The sequence below is a fragment of the Arctopsyche grandis genome, chromosome 8 (assembly GCF_051622035.1).
Source record: "Arctopsyche grandis isolate Sample6627 chromosome 8, ASM5162203v2, whole genome shotgun sequence".
NCBI classification, from domain to species: domain Eukaryota; kingdom Metazoa; phylum Arthropoda; class Insecta; order Trichoptera; family Hydropsychidae; genus Arctopsyche; species Arctopsyche grandis.
The window spans coordinates 2,584,898-2,610,767 of NC_135362.1; the positions used below are offsets into that span (position 1 = coordinate 2,584,898).

General features: G+C 32.8%; 1 protein-coding gene across 1 annotated transcript; it reads right to left on the reverse strand.

Annotated features, from left to right (window-relative positions):
* Nucleotides 1-3,535: 3,535 nt before the first annotated feature.
* Nucleotides 3,536-11,887, reverse strand: LOC143915614 (angiotensin-converting enzyme-like). Its single transcript, XM_077436326.1, has 17 exons — nt 11,851-11,887; nt 11,774-11,796; nt 11,472-11,654; nt 9,261-9,443; nt 7,987-8,063; nt 7,692-7,911; nt 7,185-7,599; nt 6,916-7,107; nt 5,716-5,830; nt 5,123-5,275; nt 4,902-5,026; nt 4,749-4,833; nt 4,573-4,666; nt 4,312-4,386; nt 4,165-4,239; nt 3,959-4,092; nt 3,536-3,887 (listed from the first exon to the last, which is right to left on the reverse strand). Exons 1-17 carry the CDS (start codon nt 11,885-11,887, stop codon nt 3,590-3,592), a joined length of 2,484 nt encoding a protein of 827 aa, XP_077292452.1. The 3' UTR covers nt 3,536-3,589.
* Between the last annotated feature and the right edge of the window lie 13,983 nt (nt 11,888-25,870).

Here is a 25,870-nt window from a genome sequence, read left to right on the forward strand (position 1 = left end):
CGCAGACAAAAACACAATAAAACCAAAGAAAAAATACATTATGTTGTATGTAATTTTTCACATGATCACTTCTGCATACGTCACTTACAGTCTGGTATTAGAATATTTCACATTCGTTCAGGCCACAGTGCTGTCAAAGATGTGTCACTGCTCGTCGTATTTGATCGCGGCAATAGTCGCCATTTCCATGTGGCTAATGGATTTGATATCCAACTACAAACCCACATTAGAATTGATGGATAGAATCAACAGATTGGGTGTAAAAACGTCCGCTACTAAATTTTATATTCTGAATGTAACTTTTCACACAGGATTGTGCATATTGATGTTGTCGATGTTGGTGACTTCCATGTTATCCGGAAGGAAGTTTAGAATTTTGACCTATTTGTATTTGATGTATATGAAAGTTGACATTACACTGTTGAGGTTTCTGATGGTAGCCATGTTGGTATTGTACCAAATTAGGGTTTTGAACGATCAACTTTGTTTTAAATTCAATATTAAATCAGAAACTAATCTATATGCGAAAAAAAACCGAAATATACATAAAGATCAGTTTGAAAGTCTCAACGTTAAATCAATACATAGAGAATTTTATAAATTGGCCGATGTTTTCGACAGCGTCCAAACATTGTATAAGTTTCAAGTAAGTTTTGCCATATATAGAATTTGAGGCATTCTCTATTTTCACTGGTGACTTAATGTTTTGTACTTCAGATATCACTATCACTTCTTAACTCTTTCATGAGCATCATTACGTCTGCGAATTCTGTTATAGTAACACTAAATAATAAAGTAAGAGTATTTTTCATTTTATTTGTACTGAAATACAATATGTACTCAAATAGATATTTGCGTTTTTCAGCTGTATTATCAATTGGTCTTGATTTTATTGTGGCCTATTCACGATATGTTTTTCATATGTGTACTGACAAGTGTGTGCGAATATTTAAAATATGAATTGCACTTGACAAAAGTAATATTGACCAAATGTATGCTTGTAAAACCAAGTATGTATAAATCATTAATAAATAGATAACACTGTTCGATACGAAAAATGGTTCAGAGACGAGATATGACTTTTCTTATAGATTTTTTTATAATTATCATATAAAGACAATTTAATATATTATCCCTATTAATACAATTCAGATTCGTGTAAATACGAGTAAATACTAGTACGAGCTTTTAGCTCGAAATTTTACCGATTTAAAATTCAGCACACTTCCAATTAACCCTTTCAAACGCAAAAAAAAAAAAATAGTGTGGCCAGAACACTATCCCAATAAACATGTTACAATAGAAAATACTCAATATAAAATAGTATTAACAGTGGGAAAAAATCCCAAGTGAAAATACGTCCTTTTGACTTTTGATTTGAATTTGACAACTACTTAGAGATATTTGAAAGCTGATAAGTACTGCAAATAAAAGATAAAACACCCGACTATAGAATTCAATATTCATTTTGACAGGAAATTGACAGATTTTGAGACATCGCCCAAACAACACCAAGATATAGAAAAATCGCGCGATTTAAAAAACACATATATGTATCTCTGAATCTCGAGCCAATCAACATTTTTTATTTCGTGTTCACTGGGTATAGATCTATAAGAAAAGTTATATCTCGTCTCTGAACCAAAAAAAAAGTCGTCATCTGTCAAACAGTTTAATTAAAAAAATACAGTGTAATGTATTGTAGATTTAAATTTGAAGGTATCTATGTAGCTTAGCTTTAAACTATAAATTAAATTATATATAACTTATAACTGAATTATATGGTAAATATTTAATTGTTTATTGCAGATGATATTCAAAACAGGGACATAAAGTTACTTTTGAAATATTTGAAGAGCAGGACATTTTTAATAACGGCCAATAACTTCTTGATTTTGGATTATTTATTCATATTTGAATTCGTCGGGGCTATTGCATCATATTCAATTATTATGCTACAATTTGGCTAGCTAAAATGTGTTTATTTGCATACTTATGATTTTTTTAACAAAGTTAGCAATAGTGATGCATCAGGAAAACCAGTATTGTCACTATGTCAAAAATTGCATTAAAATGAAATAAACTTAGTTCAACTATTTATTGTATTTCTATTTTTTTAAACAAAATTTACAAGTACATGTAGATGTAATGAACGCGAAACAACATCGACAGTGTAAACTAAAACATAATAATAAAAAAATATTTATGTATATAACAACATGAAAATTTACATTGTATAATATAATACTGATACTTTTTAGTTATTTATTAAAATCGCTAATATTTTAAACAACACACACGCCCGCGAAGATCATTCAATACAGCCCTCCCTCCTATAACACGAATATAATTTTCATGTTGTAGGAATACGTGTTATAAGAGGGATGACTGTACATTTTATTTTTACAAATACATACAAACACATACAAACATAAAACTCATGAATTAAACATTTGAAACAGTGTCGTAGTGTTGGCGCACCGACATCTCAGCGCAAACTCAGCGCAACGACAATTCAGCGCAAAATCAATTTTTTCAATAAGTTTTAAATTGGTTGAAATGCACGATATGGTCACCCATTGAAATGCACGATAATTTAAATCAATGGTCGATAAATACGTCAATACATACATACGTATACGCGTACATTTTAGATATGAATAGCAGAACCCATGTATGTAGATGGTCTTGCGAACCTTGGTCTAGAATCCATTCATACGTAAGACTTTTTGGTGTGTATCCTGGTGTGGAAACTCTTTTTAAGAAATATTTTTTGCGGAACTTAGTTGAGAAACCCCGAATACGTAGGATTTTAAAACATAATTTTTGGGGAAAAAATCGAAAACCAAATAAACTTTAAAACTTATTGAAAAAATTGATTTTGCGCCGAATTTTCGTTGCGCTGAATTGTCGTTGCGCTGAATTGTCGTTGTGCTGAATAGTCCATGCGCTGAATTGTCATTGCGCTGAGTTGTCTTGTTACCTGACAACTCGTTCACAGATTTTCCGTAAACCGAGGATGCGCTCCATGCATTACGTATACGGCCATCTCTTTCTCACTCCGTCTGTTCACCAAGATCTCGTTTACTATGCCATTACGTATGCAGCCATCTCTTTCACAGATAGTCTGTTATCGGTGAACAGACTATCTGTGAAAGAGATGGCTGCATACGTAATGGCATAGTAAACGAGATCTTGGTGAACAGACGGAGTGAGAAAGAGATGGCCGTATACGTAATGCATGGAGCGCATCCTCGGTTTACGGAAAATCTGTGTACAAGTTGTCGTGTCACCGAGTTGTCTGCGCCAAAATGCCGGCGCTAAGTTGGTTTGCGCTGATTTGTCGTGCCACCGAAACAGTGTCGTAGTGTTATGGGAAAATACGCTGTAGGGATTCGTGTTATATAAAAGACTACAGGCAAATACACATGCATGGTTGTACACTGAATATAATCATCGCTGGGTTTTGGTTACATAGTGTAGCATTTTTTTTATATACATACATCATAAAAGTGGGATATTTTTTAAACAAAAATCAAAATGTTCTTTCATTGATCTTCAAATAAAAACAATTCAAACTCATGTTGCTCTACACCATCCAAAATTTACATAATTTGATTACAATACACGCTAAGATTACATTACATGCTACAGTGTGTCGGGTTAATGTGCTGGCTCGGCTGCCATAAGGTGAGAAAAGACTCATGTCTTCGTAGTTGGTGTTCCAGCCTATGATGGGCTCGTCTCTGTTCTGAACCCTCAGCCACAACTCTAAGGGCTTGAAGTACTTGACCAAAGACTCGGGAGATATTCTTGACGATCGTCCTCTGGTTAGTTTTCTGATGACTTCCGAGGCCGGACGAGAGGAGCCCGTTTGCAACACCTCGCTACAAAAATTGGGAATAAAACATAAATGAATAATGTCGAAGACTTGATTCACTGTGAATTTGACAATGACCTGAGGAGACGTCCAGCCTCTCGACTGCGATGTAGGTCACATTCGTGCAATGGGCCATTGTGGTTTGCTGCCGAGCATAAATTGTCGAATATTTGAAATTCTAGCACTGTTGCCAAAAAATACTTGATATATTCCTGGAAATAGAGTGTGTAAAACAAATGCGTAGAAAAGGTTAGGTTAGATTCGGTTAGGTTAGGTTACGCTACCTGATCAGATATGACGTGGTACTTTGAACCGGGATCAAAATCAGCTTCAGATCTTGGGATAGGAGGAATGACTCCCTGAAATTTATTAAATGTTAAAAATATTTTGGATATGTTATAAATAAATTGACAAATTGAAGATTTCATAACCTGATATCTCAATTTAAGCTCCCACCATCTTGAATTCATATTAGTGACGCCATCTTGAAACACCTGCCATCTCCACTGAAAAATGTTTTTTTTCGGATTTTTGTGTAAATATATATGTAAGTAAGTATATACTGGAGTGAAAATAAGCAAATAAGAATGAATATATTTTAAAGTTATTGATTTGAAATATTTCTACCACTCTCTCCCTCCCACATTAGAATAACAAACAGTTTAAATAAATAAAAAAATGAAAATAACTACCTGATCAACCATGTAAGCAAATGGCAAATAAGCTATCTTTTCAAGAGCCATTGTAAGTAAAAAGTTCATCGTCACCTCGTAATTATCATTTGTTCTGTAATAAAAAATACATTAGAATGTATAAACAATCAAAAAAATCATACAATATATCTACAAATGATTGAAAATCATCAAACCTATTATTATAAATTCCAATCCTCTGCAAATGAGGTATATTATATACGGATAAAGTCATTGCATTTGCAACAGCTTCGTGAAATGCTGCAATACAAATAAAATTAATACAATGATTTTTTTAAACATTAATCTTAATTTTTTTGTTAATTAACCTGGATTAGCTCCATCTCTGAATAGGTGAATCTGATCCGAGTATTGAAGGTAATATTGAATATGTGCCATTTCATGATGAGTCGATATCAAATCTTGCATCGTTATCTCTGTGCATTGTTTTATTCTAAAAGTTACACACAATATGTTATAATTAAGCTTCGCTTAATTAACATGAATATAAAAAAAAACACGTTTGCATTAATTTATGCTAAATCATAACCTATAATCCATTCTGTTGCAAAAATCCCAGGCACTTGCCGTACATTGTACACTCCTATCTGAGGGTCTGGAGAGCATGGAGGCTCTCCAGAATTCAGGAGGCATTGATTTTAATCCCATTGATGCATAAAACTCTTCGGCAAGTTGAAACATTCTGCAATAATGAAAGACAAAACCATAACCTCAAAATTTTCAATCTTTTTAGCTTAAAATTAAAACTTCATTCCAAACAGCGTAATGATTCATACATTTTTTGCTATTATTCAATTTTAATATCAATACATATTTACATGTGTATATACATTGTATAATAGTATTTACATATATCATACCAGTAGTACATACAAGGTATCACTTTAAATATCAACGTTTCACTGTTTTATTCTGTATGAATTATTTCATATTTTACAATAATTACAAAGTAAAACAACAAACTAATACATGTGCATTTTTTTTTGTTATCTACCATTGTTCTGAAAAGTATTTTGTTAAGACAGACAACGATGAAGATTTTTTTGGATGGATGTGGTGTTAAATTAAGCATCGTAGTGTTTTTTTTTTAACTAAATTGAGTATAGCAATACAAGCAATTACCTCAAAGGTGTAAATCCTTGCCGTAATAGCTCCGGACTCACATCTAAGTTTGGCGTCTGTGGAAATGGAAGCACAATATCAGAGATAGACTTCCAGTTTTGTGCCCACATATTACCTATAAACAAATTAATTCAATTTAATAATTGAAGAGTAAGCATGTCTTATACAATAACTGAATATAAACAGATAGTAGACGACTTGATTACATCTGCCACCTTAATTAAAATTTTTACATATATGTAGACCTAGTAGGCCATTTAAGATGTTTACCGCAGGGACGTCATTTCAGCTTTTTCTTAGGGGTGGCAGCCAAAAATTGGTCAAGTTGATTTTTTTTTATATCGGAATAAAAATGGAAAATATTCTTTGCATACACCTCATTGAGTTTTAAAATATAAAAAAAATAAGCTTATTTTTGAAAAAATAATTATCAAAATATTATGTAAAAAGTCAAAAAATCTTCAAATGGTCAGCAAAACTCGTCCATCAAACTGTGTCACTAAAAAAACTATCAATTAACTTTCTACCGACTGTCTACTTTATCTATGTACATACATATGTATGTACATAATAACAATATTGTATTTTCGGTTCCGTTAATTCTACGAAGGGAAGTCATAAACAAATTACCGTTTCAGTTGTAAATAAAATAAGGTGGACCTTTCTAACAATTCGCTCCACAGGTCGAACAATTTCTAAGAATTTTACCCAAGGAATACCATTTAACAAAACAAAATATGACCTTTTTTTCCATAGCTTTATTGCAGCGATTCTATTTCTGGCCCTGTCTATGCTACTCAAAAGTAACATAACATAACAATTATATTATTTCATTAATCGTTAAATTCTTACTGTTTTCTAAATTCACACCATTCCAAAACTAAGGCATGGCAACTGCCATGGCATGCCCCCCCCAAATGACGTCTCTGGTTTACCGGTTGATTTGGGCCTTAATTAAGGTAGCAGATATAGTCAAGCAATAAAATGGTAATGTATTGGACATATAGAAAGACAAATTGACGATTAATTAATGAAAGAAGTTTAATTTTCAGCCAAGAGAGTATATATTTTAAAAGAAAATATGAAAAGAAAAATAGACAGTGGATTAATGTTTTGAGGAAAAAGTGTAGAATATAGCAGGTAGGCAGGAATGGAAGAGGATTATAGTGAATTTCAGCTATAAATGGTAAATCTGAATACCGAGTAGGTGCGCTGGGATAGGACCATCTGGTCGTACACTTTGTTCTCCGTATCTAACAACGAGTTTTCTTCTGACATAAGTAAACAGTTGCTTGTATAGGGGTTGAAGTTGGTTGTAAACCTCTTGTAGGTTGTCCTGAAAAGATTGCTCTTCGTATTGGGATCTCATCTGATCACCGGCGTCGGTGAAACCTGAGTGGATCATTGGAAATCAAACATTAATATCAATTTCAACAAGCATATGTAGTACAATTGTATTTATAATGTACCGTTCAATCTTGCAGCTTGATTGGCGAGCTGAACGTATCTCATAAACTTATTCTTCAATTTTGGTCCCGTTTTTTCACGGAAACTTCTCCAAACGTATACTAGTTCCCTTTCGATCCTCGAATGAGCCAAAATTCTGGATATTTCTGGATCTAGCTGCATGTCACAATAGCTCTGTTCTTTACTGTCGTACTGCTGTGGGGGATACTGTCCATGAACACTGTACTGATTGTAACTCGAATCCTGACCGTAAATGTTTGAACTTCTCGTGTTCTTTGTATCGTACGTTTGAGAATATCCTGTGTAGGGTCTGTTTTGGTCCGATTCGGTTGTGCCTATTAGTGGTGTACTATGACTAAACGGACATATCTTTGCTGAATTAAACGTCTCTTTCATTTCTGATATCAGTTGATTGATCTGAATGGTATTAGATTTTATGAAGTGGAATTAATATGATAAAGTTAAAGTGAATTTTACAGAAAAAAAGTACTTCTACAGTTTATTTGAACCTCGGCATATTTGTCATCGGGCAGTGCTGCCCTCGAGGATAAGACAATTTTAGACAGCTGACGACGAGCTGATGGATCTGAAAGCTGCTTCCAGCTGAAGGACGCTGCTTTGCGCCATGAAAGCCTCTCTAGCTTATTACCAAGCGTTAACTCTTCGAGCATTCGTCTCCGATTAGTATCGGTGATGTTCGTTACAAACTTCCATTGAGCTGTTGTCACTCTAATGATCAAAGCAATCATATATTAGCATTAAAATACGCGTATATAACTTTAAACACCAGTGTATTTCATGAACCTGTAACACATTCCAGCTGCTTCTCTGTCGTAGTCTCGGAGAAACTGCATTGCTTCTCCCAAATTTGACACAGTTCCCTGAATACATTGATTATTATTATGTACTCGTGTAATCATATCATACACATAAATACTATTATAATTTCTATAAATTTTAAATTGCAATAAATAGAGAAAAAGTGGATTGTAGTGGATTTTAGTGCTTATACTAATCATAGAAAAGTGATAACAATTTTTCATCTAAACATTAACACTTGATTAGATATTAATTAATTTAGTTTCTACAGGACATAGGCTCAATTAAAAATTGGCTTTGAATGCCTCTAAAGTAATATGGTAGTTACCAAATCATAGAATAGCGTTTTAAATGTCAAAAATTTGGGGGTCTACCTCACGGGACCGAAAGTGAAACGCCCGAAAACGCAAATATCGGAAGGCAAAGATCAAAAATCGAAAGATCTTAAGTCGAAAGATCAAAAAAAAAATGATGCATGGTAAACGGTACATACTGACGTACATCCTCACTTAATTTGCGCGAGCAGGATACAACAGGAACAAGAGGAACAGGCTTTTCCTCCCGTATCCTGCGCGCGCACATTAAACAAGGCTGTATGACAAAAAGATAGATAATTTCACCGCATGCCACTCATATATATTATATATATACATAGTACCGTTTACCATGCACCCTTTTTTTTTGATCTTTCGACTTAAGATCTTTCGATTTTCGATCTTTACCTTCCGATATTTGCGTTTTCGGGCGTTTCACTTTCGGTCCCGTGAGAGAGACCGAAAATTTGGATATGACCACAGGAGGATGTAATCTCTGTTGGATTTGTTTTCAATTAGATATAGTATTTTAAATATACTAATTATAACATATATTTAATAGTAAAATATAAGTATAAATAAAAATAAAAATGATCGTCCGGCTTACAGTCTACACTTGTCATTAAAAAGTGATTATAATTTTTCATAAAAGCATTCTCAATAGGTTTTATTGATTTATTTAGTTTCTAGAGGATATGAGCTCGTCATAATTTCCATCAAATGCCAAAAAAATAGTATAATAGTGACAAAATCTTGGAATAGACAGTCAAGTGTCAAAAATTTGAATATGACCGACGTTGAATGTCATCCCCGTGAGTGATTTGTTTCCAACACGCGATTATTCAAAGCGTGCTTCGGCTTATTATATTGATATTATCTTATTCAGATGAGAATCTTTTGTTTATTGCGCGATTACGAGCACGTGCCCGGTTGCAATTTGCAAACATGGCCACGTAAGTAGCACTCGTTTTTATTTCTCGATGGCACACTAATGTCACGCAGGACGTCCTCTGGCTGGTCACCCAAGCGTGGTGCGTCCTTGTGGACTTCCTGATGATGATGATGATGCCTTCTAATTGGGCCAATTTGGCACCTCGACCTCGGTGGCTTTACCACCTGTGACTTATGCTTAGTTTAATCATCGGAATGGAGTTAATTCTTCAAAAGAGTTTCAAAGTGTGAATTTTGGTTGATTAATACATTCTGATTATTTTATATTAATGTGTACTTATATATTAGCAGTGTTGTTATTCAGCAGGTTTCCAAAAGCTTCCGGAAACCTTTTGATTAAAATTTACGGAAACGGAAACTTGGTGTTGAAAACCTTTATGAAAAACTTACATAGATACAAGTTAAATAGTAGCGCATTTATAAATCTTGAGTTGAATTGTTATTAATTTGGTATCCTAGAACTATACAGCCCTAATGATTTAATGAAAAATTGCACTCTATGAGAACCCCATTAACCATAATCCATAAATTTAAAGTAATATCTAAATATATTTCGATATTATTATAATATACATGCAATTTAAAAACTCATAATTTTTGTTTTCATGTTAATAATATCAGGATTATAGGAATATAATAGACTAGTGTTGTGCCCGATGGAATATCATTGTCGAAATCCCGGGATCCCGACGTTTTCTGGTACCGTGAATCCTGGTGCTGAAACTAGTCTCAATACCGGGATTACAGTGCTGTTAGAAATTTATTTAAACAACGTTATATTAGGTCATCCGCTCGAAAATGTTGTTTTTTATACGGATTTTTGAGAATCAATTGTGCTGAAAAAACCTGCCGGGATTGGATGCAATAGTTATGGAAAATTAAGCTATTAAAAAAATAAAAGAAATGTTTCGGTTCTGTATTCGATCCGCACGCGTTCGAATTTATTAATTTATTATTAATTAATATTTTTTTCAAATACCTTTTAAATATATTTAATTTAATATTTGTATTTAATTGTTTAGTAAAACTGCCTACATATAAACAATATAAAACACCAATAGAAAAATTAATAAATCAATTAAATAAATAAATTTTCAATAGATGGCGCTAAATGCTCTGATACTAATTTGCCCAGAGGAAACATTGGTAGGAAACATATGTATAGATGTTTTTTGTTTATCTGTTATATATTCGTACTATATTCATATTATATTCGTACGTTTTGATGGCAGTGTTTTAACTCTGACGTACAGATATCGAATCGAAACCATTATTATAGTACATTATTATAGTTATCTTACACATACACACAGAATAGCGATATTATATGTATATAAATGATTTGTTATAACAAAAGGTATATACAAGTGCACATATTTCTCATGTTATTATTTCCTAGTAATTTTCATTTGTTGTACAAAAATTCAAATTTTATGTAAATATGTATGTGTTTCATTGTTTTGGAGCAGTGAAATGATTTTCATTATTTTTGTGCAAAAGAAGTACACGCTAAAATGCTATTAACTTAAATGAAACATGAAAATATTTAAAAAAAAAAAAAAAAAAAAAAAAAAAATATATATATATATATATATATATATATATATATATATATATATATATATATATATATATATATATATATATGTATATGTATATATGTATGTAGATGCTAAAAATAGGATCATTACTCATATATTTAAATATGCACAAACACAAGAGTCTAATTATCTCGAAACGAAATATGCATATATGACAGGCTACTGTCATTACAATCGACCCGTATGTAAATTTATAATAAAGCAGTAGCTGAATAGTTTAACTAAAATAGTTTTTAGAAGATTTTAGTTGAAAACCCATTGCTATATGGCGTTTTAAAGAAATTGTAGGAGATAAAACGTAAAATAAGCGTAAGTAAGTAAGAAAGGTTTAAATTGCGCCAAATCTACGCGAAAGTTTCCTATTAATCACCGCTGGGAGGCGCGCACGTATTCACGCGATATTGCGTAAATGGAGCGTAAAAACCGAGTCGTTTTTCTACTAGTAGGTTTTTAAAAAGTGCAACGGATATCTACTCAATGCACAAGTAGAGTTCGAAAGTTAATGACCAAATGCAGAAAGCCGTCGGATTTGCAATGAAAATGTACAAAAATCATTGCACAGTGAATCTGCTCTTAATAAATTAAGAGAAAAATTTATTTTTACATCTATAATGTGTAGATCAACAAATAATATGTAGATCAACCGGATGGTGTATTGAAGATTCGAACCAGTTGTAACGAACATTTCGTAAGCGTTGTATTTAACGGTTCGATTGTCATTCAACAGGAAACAGGAAGAGGATTGGTCAAGATTTTCAGTCGAATTATTATTCCGTTTAGGAGAAATCTACACCGAATAAATAAGTGGACGTCGTTATGAAACGTTTCCAAGTCTAAAATAATGATATTGCATTACTTGGTATTATTGTAAACAATTGAGGGTATCTGAATTAGTGTAAAATATACCGGAAGTGGTTGATGACTGTTTGCTTAATACAATATATTGTATTTATTTATTACATTTTATACCAGGAAGGCCTTACAGGTAAACCCCAATGCGCCTTGCAAACAATGCCGCATTTTTATTACAAACGTCGCTGAATTACAAGACACTGAAAACTCGCGAATTAACGAGACATCTATGAATTGTACTCAAATGGTCAAGTCATAGTAGATAGGAAGAGTTTTAGCCAATTTAATCGGGAAACGTTTCAACAATGAAATCAGAAAAATTGGCAAAATCTGATAGGAAACGATCGACCTGGAGTCACAAATATCCAAGTCTGACCAGCAGCACTACAGATATACTCGGAAAAATTCTTTTCAATCGAGGTCAGCTCATGCGATTGAACCCAGCGCCTCTCGGTGTTAGGCAGAAGCTTAAAGACCTATGTAGCTATGCTGCTGGCTAAATGTATATTGTATATAGCTCGGTGGGTACCATTTAATGGATATTGAAGAAACTATTCGATTTTGTTAACGATTATGAAATCCAAATCAGCCATCTTTAATTTATGAGATGAGTCACTATTATTAAATCTTAATTCGTTTAGTTACGTTATGAATTTATGATGTGTAATATATGTATGTATGTACATACGTAGTTGGTCAAAGTGACACATTAAGGAAATCTATCATTTTTCAAGTTGAAAATTGTAATAAAATAAAATCCATTAGGTTTAATTTATAGCAACTCATTATAATAGCCGTTATATTTGGAATTTGTCCAATTTTCAGTTCCAAAAACACTATTTTCTTTTGACTTAATTCACAAATTGTTATCACTTATTTTAATTCGATATGTCCAGAATCTCGTAAAAGCAGAATAAGCGTATTATATGCGACCAGTATTTTACATTTTTTTTAACATTATATTTCATATTTTACAGGATATTTCTCCAAATGAAGAAAAGTGGACTTATGCCACTTTCAATTATAACGGCTCATATGCCCATAATTGAAAGTGGCAATGTAAATAAATAAAATAAAATAAAAATATTGTATTATATTTCGATTCTTTATGATCTTGAAAAGGTTTTGAATCGTTCTGCTTTTTAATTATATTTTTTTATGATTTATATACATTCGTACATGGCATGTTCCAGTTAAAAAAATATTACTGATGACTTTTATGTAAATATGATTTTTTAAGGTAGGTATACATATAAAATTATAATAAAATCGAAATTATAAAAAGATTTTTAGCGCTATGAATGAATGATTATATAATATTAGAACTGAAACTAGGATCTGGATCCGGAACTGAGAAAGTAATTGGAATCTGAAACTGAAACAGGAATCCGGATCCGGAACTAAAACAAGAATTCGGATCTGGAACTGAAAAAGGAATCAGGAATCGGAACTAAAATAAGGAATTCGGTCCCGTAACTGAAAAGAAATCGGGATCTGGAACTGAAAAAGGAATCGAAATCGAAAACGGAATCAAAATCGATATCGATATCGTCTTCACAGAAAACTTGATTTTTTCGATAACGTCACGGATTCTACGAACCAAAACTTACATACATACAAAGTCTCTCTCGAAATTATATTTTAGATAATATGTATATTATTATAACATTTCTTCTTCAAAAAAATAATTTAATTATATTTCTTCAAAACACATGAAATTCGATAGTAAGAAACTCACCGCTGAAAGTTATAATAAGATTTTTAAATTCGTTTAAGTGATGATATTCAAAAGATTCGATTTGAATAAAATTTTTGGTCATCAATCATCATATGACGGGTTAAACAACTATTTGCAGTTTTTAAATGATAATTTGCACATTTTTATATGACAGCAGATATTTTGGAGAAGAAAACTATGAATTTGATTTTGAACCTTATTTGATACAATTTGTTAATCTAAATTTTAACTACATATAATAGTATATACAAATATGTATGTTGTATGGAAAGTAGTGCATTTGAATAGTAAACATATGTACATACCTGTTGAAAATAGTCTTCACATCTTGCGAAGCGTAACAGGATTATAAAGAATATTATACATAAATAATCACAATCTAAACGAGCCATGTTGATACAAACGATTCCTTATTACTTGTGTTTTGAAAGTTTCAGACACATTTTTCGCATATAGCCCTTTCGTAACACCTCTCAACACTAAATTATGGTATGAAATATAGATCGAAACGATTCCAATGATTTGGCAACGGTATTGTCTCGACGTTAAGTAAGGCAGTGCTTCACGACCGGCACAGACCCAAAGACTGAATGTTCTTTTCTCAGTGTAGCGTGAAGAGAGTGTTGAGAACACTTGGAACGTTATATGGGGGGATATTCAGATAAAGGAACTTCTTTTTTGACCATCGACCGTAACGATTAAACAACAACAACAAAGCATATAACACCTCTGATGATGTATCTGCTGTTGGAACGTGGGTGTCTCAATAGATTTGAGAGTTCTGGTTACTCAATGGAGTTTTGGCTACTGTTTGAGATCATTTCGATTCCTCGAGGCTATTGATGTTGGTTTCTATAGTGTTTTTTGAGTACCGAATGCTTTAAGGGCAAAAACGCACTGAGTGGTATGAGACGTCACGTGTCCTCGACTTCCCGCTCTGAATGTAAACGGATTTGGATTATTCGTCCCATTGCGGTGGTCACAAAGACAATTTTTGCTATTTAAATCGCGAATACACAATATTTGGCACTCAAGTTCTTGTTAGTATGATAGTTATCTTTAGTATGATGGACTTTTCGGCTGCCAGATGTTCCGTTATAGAGATTTTAGTGACTTAGTGACCAGTGCTTTGTGACCAGTAATCACCGAACCCTGTCAACAGTGGGTGTTCCCCAAACGGGTGTAGTTGCACGTGCGGAATTCATATGTTTGGGAGGTCACACGTGTATGCATATCCTTATTTATTTATTTATTTTTTACAGTTTCGCCACATTTTTACAGATTAGCTCCAGGTTGTCACTGTGGCTAATTTATTACAAGACATTGAAAACTCATAATTAACGAGACATCTAAATACATACACATGTAAATCGAAACAATACCTGGCATCTATGGTCAGATATTACAAACATCGTATAAATACGATGAATAACATTTTTCATGTAACAATACGATTTTTTACATTCGATAAGCAACCACAGAGACATCTATGGTGAGAAATCTAGCGAAACCTGAGATATAACAATAGCTCAAGATTTGCAACAGAAAATTGGGAAGGAAAAGCCAATTTTACAGGAACCGTTTCAATGAAAATCAGAAAAATTGGCAAATTCTGATAAGAAATGATCGACCTCGACAAACCAAAGTCTGGCCAACAACGAGACTCTTAGTGGGAATCGAACCCGTGACGTTGAGCACGAAAGAATTCAATACTCACCACTAGACCACGCTGCTGCTTATGCAATCGACAAGTTCTACATTCTTCAAATATGGGATTCACCGTTATCGATCACTGTCAAGCAAGGATAAAATATCAACGAAAACACTCCAGGGGGTGATTTTTGGGACTGTGTACCATGTATGTGGGATAGGGGTGCATGTTTAAAAGTATCACTCAGTGTGTTGTCGCCTTGATTGTCAAAAAGAGAGGTCTCCAATGTGTTGGTAATGATTGAGTGCTGTGAAAGTCAAGGAATTGGATCTCACGACATTATTGCACCACTTTTTCTGTTTTCTTTTTAGTGTATGAGTTGATGTTTTTTATGTGATAAAAGACTTTATCAAAGAAAAAGTTGGATCTTTGAATTTCCGCTGTACGATTTACTCTTATGATGCAATTTTAAAATGTTGTACAACGTAATGAATATACATATACATATGTATATTAAGCATACATGGTTATAATAAAATATTATTATCTTCATTTTTCAATTCGTGCATACATACATATGTATATGTATATGAAGACAATTTGAATAAGAAAAATAATAATTCAGTATTAATTATATTTACTGTTTTTTGCCACTTGCCTTTCTTTTTTTGTTACTAATTACTAACCTCTTCTTAGTTCAGAATCGATTTTGTCGTCTGACGAATTTTGGGTTCTTATCCGATCTAATTAAATAATAAACAAATACATGTATATTTAAATATTGTATTGTAAGAATTGGGTAGGCATATTAGTGGTGTCACTTTATTATGCGGTCTACCTCCACATATCTACTTTAGTATGCGATCTACCTTCTCATATTTACTTTAATATGCGGTCTCACTGTCTCAGTTCTCGCGTGTGACAGTGAGACTGAATAATACCGACCCTAACAACCTAATCTTAAATTAATAAGGCCAACCCTAACATAACCTTACCTAACCTGACCTTTAAATAAATAGGTGTTGGCTGCTAAGATACATATATATTTTTTTTTTTGGAAATATTGATGAAATAAAACTTAAAAAAACATATATTAGCAGGCAACATCTATTTATTTAAGGGTCAGGTTAGGTTAGGTTAAGTTAGGTTTGGCCCTTAAATTGACATTGAGTTGATTGATAATTGCTTGTTCTTATTATTATTATTATCATTTATTGTGTGTGTGTGTGTGTGTGTGTGTGTGTGTGTGTGTGTGTGTGTGTGTGTGTGTGTGTGTGTGTGTGTGTGTGTGTGCATGTTTGTACACGTATAATCATGCATACATGTATGTTTACTTGAAGTGTGCGTGGATTCGCACGGCACATTTCAGGTATTGTTTCCTAACGCATGCGCGCTTTATGTGTTCATGCGTTGTTGTTTATTTTGTACTTGGTTATGTACAGTGTGGTTTTTTTTAATAGAATGTGCAGTGATGTGCGGTTGTTCTTGTGCGATATTCATGAGCAACCGTCTCGTTCTCCGACGAAAGGGTCTCTTAGACTATATTCGTTGGGGGGGGGGGGGGTGGCCTCATGTTGAGGGCTTTAAGGATCAAATTCATTGACCTTTAAAGCGGGCTTAGAATTATTATTTATTATTATTATTATTATTTATATATTTATTTTTCTTTACTATTTTTCAATAATGCTTTTATTATCTATATATTATACATATATGTATATTATTTATATGGGCGTTGGAGATTGTACTATTCTCCCTATTATTTTAAGTTATATTTAAGATTAGGTTGTTAGGGTCGGTATTTTCTTCGCTGCTGTCGATATTTTGATAGAAATGCTTCGACAACATTATGGGGCGGCAGGAATAAACAAAAATTATAATAAACAGATCGTTGCTACGATACAAATAAAAAAAATACTCGACTGCGATTCAAAGGTAGATCGCATGCTAAGGTAGACCGCATACTAAAGTAGCACCGACTAATTCCAACCCGACGTGTTATATACATATGTGTATAGGTATATGTATAGTAAATCTCGCTTATTTTTATTATCTGTCGAATCTATTCTTCAGCCAGGATCTGTGTCGAACTTTTCCACACACGTCGCATACAAAAAAAGAGACACGAGATTGTGTGGAGACGTGATGATATGGTTCACGAAGCATAACGTCTAGTGGTGACACGACGCGGGTGAACAACAATAAGCCACGACGTGTCCTCTTTAAAGCAGGCCTTTCAAACCCACCTACCGGAAAAAACACACCAAGGATCAAGTTTCAGCTTTGGAAAGTGGCTGAAACAAGGGGCAGAGTCCATTTGCGACTCGGACATTGCACGCTAAGATGAAAATATGATGTTTTGGCGTTCGTCTTCTGATTCGATTCGGGCTTGGGTGGGTTTGAGAGGCCCTGGAAATTTTCACGACATTGTCGTATGATGTTTGATCGTTTTAATGTTTAGAGACCGATTGTCGAAGAGAAAAGCCTCCGACCAAACTGTCGTCACGCAACCGTACGTGCAAAAATACCCGTTATCAATTAAAAACCTAGCGTTACGTTACGAATAGATGTGTAAAAGTTAAAGAAAAAGAATATATCTTCGAAAATGGAAAGGAAAAACAATGTTGTATGTGTGTGTGTGTGTGTGTTTTAGCACTTGCTGAAAAAGTTAAGTGGGCGAAACTAAGTGCTGGTAAAATGATGATGAATACCTCATACCATGTATATGTAACTGTATTGTAGTTTTTTTTCAATTTATTTTAATAATATTTGTTCATCCTTTTCCCCTAGTATTTTCTGGTTTAAAAGTTCATTTTGCTATACATATGTATTTTGTAACAATACTGTTTGACACGAAAAATGGTTCAGAGACGAGATATGACTTTTCTTATAGATCTATGCCCAGCAAACACGAATCTGGTAATAAAAAATGTTGATTGGCTTGAGATTCGGAGATATGTATATATGTTTTTTAAATCGCGCGATTTTTCTCTATCTTGGTGTTGTTCGGTCGATGTCTCAAAATCTGTCAATTTCCTGTTCAAAATGAATATTGAAATCTATAGTCGGGTATTTTATCTTTCATTTGTAGTACTTTTTAGCTTTCAAATATCTCTAAGTAGTCGTCCAGTTTAAATCAAAAGTCAAAAGTACGTATTTTCACTTGGGATTTTTTCCCACTGTTAATACTATTTTATATTGAGTTTTTCTATTGAAACATGTTTATTGGGATAGTGTTCTGGCCACACTATTTTTTGTTTTCGTTTAAAAGGGTTAATTGGAAGTGTGCTGAATTTTAAATCGGTAAAATTGCGAGCAAAAAGCTCGTACTAGTATTTACTCGTATTTACACGAATCTGAATTGAATTAATATAAGTATAATATATTAAATTATCTTTATATGAGAATTAAATAAAATTCCACTAAGAAAAATCATATTTTGACTATTCTTGTGGATTAATAACAAAAATTCGTTTATTTTATCGAGGTAAGCCAGTTATCAATAGATCTCGTCTCTGGACCAAAAAAAGTCGTCATTTGTCGAATAGTGCAAATAATAAAAAAAAACCAGTGTCTATCAATAGCGAAGATTTATCGTATTGTTATACATGTTTTACACTACAAATTGAACATTTTACAAATCAAATTGAACATTTAACAAATCAAATTAAACATTTTACAAAATCGGGTTAGTAAATAAAGTAAAATAAAGGGTTAGTTCAGGATGAAGGGATTTGATCTTTTGGACTGGCCTGCACAGTCACCAGACCTTAATCCGATAGAGTATTTATGGTCAATTATGAAAAAGAACATAAGTGAACATGAATGCTCATCAAAAATTGATTTAATAAATAAAATAAATGAAGAATGGGCCAAAATCCCCTCATCCATGTACCAACAACACTATGTTGAAAGCATGCCTAAAAAGGTCCTTGCAGTGAGCCTTGCCAAAGGAGGACCCACAACATATTAAATATAATCTATCTAATGCATTTTTAATTAATCCCAATCCTTATTTTATTTAAAATTCCGTTTATTTAAAAATTTTGAGAGATTTTCAGGGATGCTTCAGACTTTTTTCCAAGTCTGTATATGTACATATATATGTACATACATACACCAATTCATACACTAATGCTTAAAAATATCATACTTAACTTCAAACCAAACTTGATTTATTTAAACTTGAATCTTTAAGAAAACTGCAATAAGATAATTGAGTATGATGCAATAGCTGCGATGAATTCAAATAAGAACGAATAGTCCAAAGTCAAAAAGTTATATACTGTTATTGAAAATTTCCCAAGTTGCAAATAATTCAAAAATAATTTAGCATCCTTGTGTTGCACATCGTCTGCAAAAAACATTAAAAAATAACATCATGTTTCATATAGTACTTACTGGTATCTGATTAAAAATGAACAAAATATATACCTGCATGCAAAAGTGTAGATTTGATTAGTATCACTTCGGTCAAGTGTGACTCATGCTTTAAATATTCACATATAGTTGTCACCAAAATCATGAAAAACACGTCGTGAATGCACCATGATGTTATGAAGACTAATTTACAATACATCTGAGGTAAATTAAAAGCATTTGATTTTACATTTGGGCTTATTTTCAACGTTTGAATGATAAAAGTATCAACCTACTTTCTTGGGAATATTTAAAATGAGAGCATTGCCAATAGTAAGGACGGCCATGAACGAATTCATAAGTGATAATAACACCTGTTTAATCACAAAAACTTTAATATATGGCGGTGAATGCTTTAAATATCATAAAACAAAACTTACTTGGTGTTTGTATAATGAATGTACGCTATCCATAACATCGGCCAATTTTAAAAATTCTTTATGTATTGATTTGATACAGATATTTCCAAAGTCATCTTGACTATGACTATGTTTAGTATTTTGTATTTTAGTTTTTAGCTTTATACTGTATTTGTAACACAGCTGTTCGTTTAGGATTTTCATTTGATATAGTATTATGATAGTAATCATTAAAAATCTTATCAGTGCTATGTCAACTTTTAAATACATCAAATACAAGTAGTAAAAATATCCAAATTTAACACCACTCAACAGATTATCTGTTAATATAAAAATAATCAAAAAGCACGACAACGTATGTAAGACCATATTTAGAGCGTAAACTTTGCGATTTGATTTAATATTGAGTAGATTAATTTTTTGAATCAATTCTATTGTAGGTTTATAATTATAAAGCATGTCGATAAACCACGTTGAAATTGCCAGTATCGTTGCAATTGCATAAGACATACAATAACACACTTTCGTGATCGTGGACCAATCTTTGACTGCTAAATATTTCAGAATGACATCACGAGAGTTATATACTGAAATAACAACATGTAGCATTACATATAGCAATATTGATTTATTTTTTGGTCTGATCTTGTTTTTGTTGATATTGAATATTTGCGACGCTCTAGCACTTCATGAAGATACAAAAATGGTTTGTATATTGCGTCGAAAGCAAAGTTTAAATGTATTTCTTGTGAGCCTTTCATGGTAGCCCAGCCGTTTATATAAAGTGATGATTTAGATGGGTTTTACCAAATTTTCAATTCACTAATGGGTGTTGTCATAGTATACGCCATGACTACATAACAAAATAAAAGCGTTCAACCATTGTATTAATGGATTAAAATAGCTAGACAATATGTATTTACATATTATCAATTTTGACAGAACTGTCTATCATGTTTGAAATTTCAAATGCCGATTACTTCAACCACTCACAACTTATTGTAAACTTATTTAGAAATATGTAGATCCAGAGGTCAAAGCGTTGATATTTGAAATAATAACAGTGCCGGCCTTACACCCAATGGCGCCCTCGGGCAATTTTTTCTAAACACCCTTAGACAAAAATTCGCCTTTGGCGCTCTAATCTAAAACTTTATATGGCTTTTGGTGCTCTAAATTTAAATTTTAAAGCGCTTTCGGCGCATAAAGCGGCGCCCTAACTTACTTGGCGCCCTGGGGCGAGGCCCGACCCCCCCCTAAAACTGGCACTAAATAATAATATATATAAAAACGGATGCTATCTATGTATGTTTGTGGTGGTGGACGCGTCGACCAGTATGGAGATTTCAAAAAATATATATGTTGTGTCTAGAGATATTTAATAAAATAAATGCGAATGATGCGCACAACCAAAAAGCGTGAAGTGGTCCACGTGGACTAAAACATTTGACCAATTAGAGCAATGACGATACATTTTGACCAATGGATGCACTATAAGCATCCGCTGATGTGGCGTGACGACCAATCTTGTTAAGGAGACTTGGGGAAGTGGGGTAGCGGGGGAAGTGGGAGGGGGGGTATGTAGAGCGTCTTACATGTGCTCCTGATATTAAGCACCTGACTGCGCTGCACTCAGATGCACTGCGTGGGAGCGTACACACATAAACATATCCACAAACACACACACACATTAATTCATCATTTCGAACGGGTGAACAGGTTGGATCGGTGAGCGTGTAATGCGCGCACTCAACATTTTACTATTAATACGGGCGCGTGCCTATATATTACCTTACATTATATTTATATATAACATATAACTTTATTTGAATTCGTGTATCAATTGCTTTTCGAAATCAACGGGCACAACATTAGTTTTAAATAGTAGTTGAAAACTAATACTTTTATTCGTATTTTTGTGAAAAAATATGATTACCTTATATTTACATACATATGTATGTATGGTAAACGGATTATTCGGCAAAAAGCGATCTCCCGCAAGTCACTAAAATCTCTATCACGGAACATCTAGCACTCGAGTTCTCGTTAGTACAATATTTCGCGCGATTGATGACGTTTTTGGGTGCCAGATGTTCCGTGATCGAGATTTTAGTGATTTGCACGAGATCGCTTTTTGCGGAATAATTACCGTATGTATATGTTACAGTCAAAGTGTATTTTCAGTTGTAAAATATTTCAACTAGCGTTTTAGGTCATTAATATTCGAATACAGTTCAACTAGTAAATAATATCGCTAATATACTTTCAATAACACTGTTCGACACGAAAAATGGTTCAGAGACGAGATATGACTTTTCTTATAGATCTATGCCCAGTAAACACGAATCTGGTAATAAAAAATGTTGATTGCCTCGAGATTCGGAGATATATGTATGTGTTTTTTAAATCGCGCGATTTTTCTATATCTTGGTGTTGTTCGGTCAATGTCTCAAAATCTGTCAATTTCCTATTCAAAATGAATATTGGAATCTATAGTCAGGGAATTTATCTTTCATTTGTAGTACTTTTTAGCTTTCAAATCTCTCTAAGTAGTCGTCCAGTTCAAATCAAAAGTCAAAAGTATGTATTTTCACATGAGATTTTTTCCCACTGTTAAGAGGGCTGGACAGCAGCGCCTTGTCCATACAAACGTACTATACTTCTCCCTTCCTCAATTATGGCACTAGAGAAATTATTTTTTAATATGCCATGGATATCCACCATTGGGGTGCATCTATCGTTTTATTTTTTTGATTAATTATTTTTTATATGAGCTAGGAGCCGCCAAACATCTATAAAATCGCCTCTTTTTTACACCCACGAAACGAGTCCAGCGTGCTTATTTAACGGTCGATTTAAAAAAAAATACACCGATAGATGCACAGAAAGTATCTTTCTCATACCGATGATGAATTTTTTTTTTAAATTGGACCAGTTTTGGAGGAGAAAATAGGAGAATACGAAACCTCGATTTTGTCAATTCAAAATACGTTTTATCTGGTCGAAGCGCAACTGTCGCATTCACTCAATATATATATATTGATATATATTGTCGCATTCAGTCAATATATACATACACTCAATATATATATCGAAGAAAGGAACGGTAACAAAATTAAGGTTTCGGGTGTACAGCCCTCTTAATACTATTTTATATTGAGACAGTTAATACCCACTGTTAATACTATTTTATATTTTATATTACAGCACAGCGCCAGTTATAATATAACAGTTGAGTTTTGACAGCTCTGATGTTTTATTAATGCTTTAAAATTGAATAATGCGTTAATATTTGCTAGGTATTACGAATAAAGGTAATGAGTACCGTATTACGATAACTCTAAAAATGTGTTCCAAATAAAAATGTGACTTTCTAACTCAATTTACTAGCCGAGTGACGTTTTCACGAAAACCTAACCTGGTACTTATAGTTGAACTGTACTTTCAGTTGTAATATATTTTGACCAGTTGAAATGTAATTCGCCATATGAATCAACTTACGTGTGTTAGATGGAATGTATTCCAACTATTCAAAATATACATATATACCAGCAGTTTGGCTTAATGGTAGCGTATATATTTAGCACCATTGCGATCGATGATTCGACTCACCAAACTGCTGCATTCGACTCACCAAATCTTTTCTCTATCAGAGTTTGCCAATTTTATCTGATCATTGTTGAAACGATTCCTGAAAATTGGTAATAGATAATTTCCTGTTGTCACACAAATCTGTGTGTATAATTTGTAGAAATTACGCACAGAAATCTGAAATCTATAGATGTCTCTATAATTTCGTGTGTATTATGTGTATAAAAATTGTAATAATAATCTAAAAATAATCAATATGTATCTATGATTATTATTTCTGTACTTGATTCATTATTGTATTCGATGTTTATTGAACGTACTGTATACGTTTTCTGACCGTTCTCGTACACTCGTCGCATTGGAGCGATCTGTAATGACGAGTGTATATTGATTGTAATAAAAAATAAAAAATAAAAAAATATCACAGCTGAAAATACACTTCAGCTATAACGCTAGTTGGTATCAAGTTAGATGGAATATATTTCCAACTAGTCAAAATATATTACAATTGGAAGACACACTTCAAATGTAATCGGTTTTCTTATTCGGAAGTCAACGACGGGTAAAAAAACTACAAAGTTTCAATATATATATATGTATATGTTTATTTTCGAGAGGTATCATTATTTTAAAATACACATTTATGTATTTTGAATCTTCAAAATACACATGTATTTACAAATAAATATATTTTTGTGTATAATCACAGCGAACCGTCATTTTTTTCTTTTTTTTTTATATTCATCCTCTACGACAAACAATGTGAACATACAATTTGAAGCTACACGTTGAAAAGCACTCCATGTATATATATGTAATATATAAATAATAAATATATATACATATATACATATGTGATACAAACGGAATAATTTGCGAATGCATTACATATGTGTATATGAAATTTTTTAATAATATTTTCATATATAATATAACATTTTTTTTTGGTGTATGTAGTAGTACAAGATCACAAACTATTTATATTTTATTAAGTAATAATAAAATATAAAATTAACTATGTATTAATCAACTACCTGTTCTAAACGGCCTACAGTTTTAACTCAGTTAGAGTTACTTACTTTGCATATACGTTGGGAATGCACTTAAGATGAGCATTTACGTGGAGATTTATCTACAGACAAATCGGCAAACAAGTTTCCAGCAATTCGTCTGTCGTAGCAACTTGCCGACATATTTATAAGGGTTCACAACACAATACAATCTGTAGGGTGATCCTAGTTGATAGTGATAGTCTTTCAACGGCTCAAAATATTGTTATACAATGAACCAGTTATTTATGCATAATCTTATTACTTATTTAAACAAGATGTTTAGAAATTAAATCGAGAAAAACTGTGATAAACTAAAATCTCTCTGTAAATACCCACCTTTCTGAACGTTCAACAACTTACATAAGTTTTGCTTTACTTTAAGCATAATGAATGAATATGTTTGTTTATTTCTTGTCTATTACACGTTCAAAGATATGGTGAATTCAATATTTTTGTATTTCAAATAAAAAGTGGAAGTATTAAAAATATTGAACGTTTCGAATGATTCAATGCGTTTTTACACTATTTATATATAAATAAACAAAGCCAAATATTGGCTACAAACATTTACAACATCTAAATATTCATTACAATTACAACAGTGTGTGTTTGCGTATAGAGTATGCACTTTATAGAGTCGCATTTACGATTGACTTGTCAAATTATGAAAGCTCAGCGCGACTCCATCATCAGTTCATACGCAATTATAAGTAAGTATGTTATAATATAATATATACACTCTCATAACGTATTACATATGTAAAGCCTCAATCGCCTAAGTAATAAACATGGATAGAATGTTACTGCGTGTAAATAATATGCGTTTTGTTACATCAGATACTCGCGGACTCTGGACGGACACTAACAATGGTGAACTATGTATATGTGTACATTCGACCTGTTCGCAATGTTTTAAAATACTGATTTATTATTGACAATGTGCGTATACACTAATATTGCATAATAGAGTTGCAGTTTTAGAGGCTCACGTACAAAAACTCCCGGGCAACGCCGTGCAAATGTACTTTCTGCTGTACAATTCAATAGTTTTCAATATGGAACGGCCAAATTTGATGTATACTATTTTACGGTGCCCTTAATTAGACCTTAGATGTGTTTTTAAAGAGCTTGGAGTCCAGGGTTGAAAGGCTCCCATACAAAAACACTCAGGCAAATGGGTTTGTCTGTTTGTTGGTTTGATTTTAATAATAAGAGAGTGATTAATAGTAATAGAGAATTGATTTAGAAGGATTTAAAACTCTTTGAAGGCTTATTTTCCAAATTTTATCAAATAAAAAACGAAAACCAAAGGAAAATCATTCACCGAGCAAAGCTCGGAAA

What these genes read in the sequence shown, in the direction of transcription:
- LOC143915614 (XM_077436326.1), bottom strand. Translation starts at nt 11,887, where the DNA reads ATGCGGCATTGTTTGCAAGGCGCATTGGGGTTTACCT. An exon ending in CCGATGACAAATATGCCGAG is followed by an intron (nt 7,600 to 7,691) that starts GTTCAAATAAAC and finishes AATACCATTCAG; the next exon opens with ATCAATCAACTGATATCAGA. An exon ending in GAGGCTGGACGTCTCCTCAG is followed by an intron (nt 3,888 to 3,958) that starts GTCATTGTCAAA and finishes CAATTTTTGTAG; the next exon opens with CGAGGTGTTGCAAACGGGCT.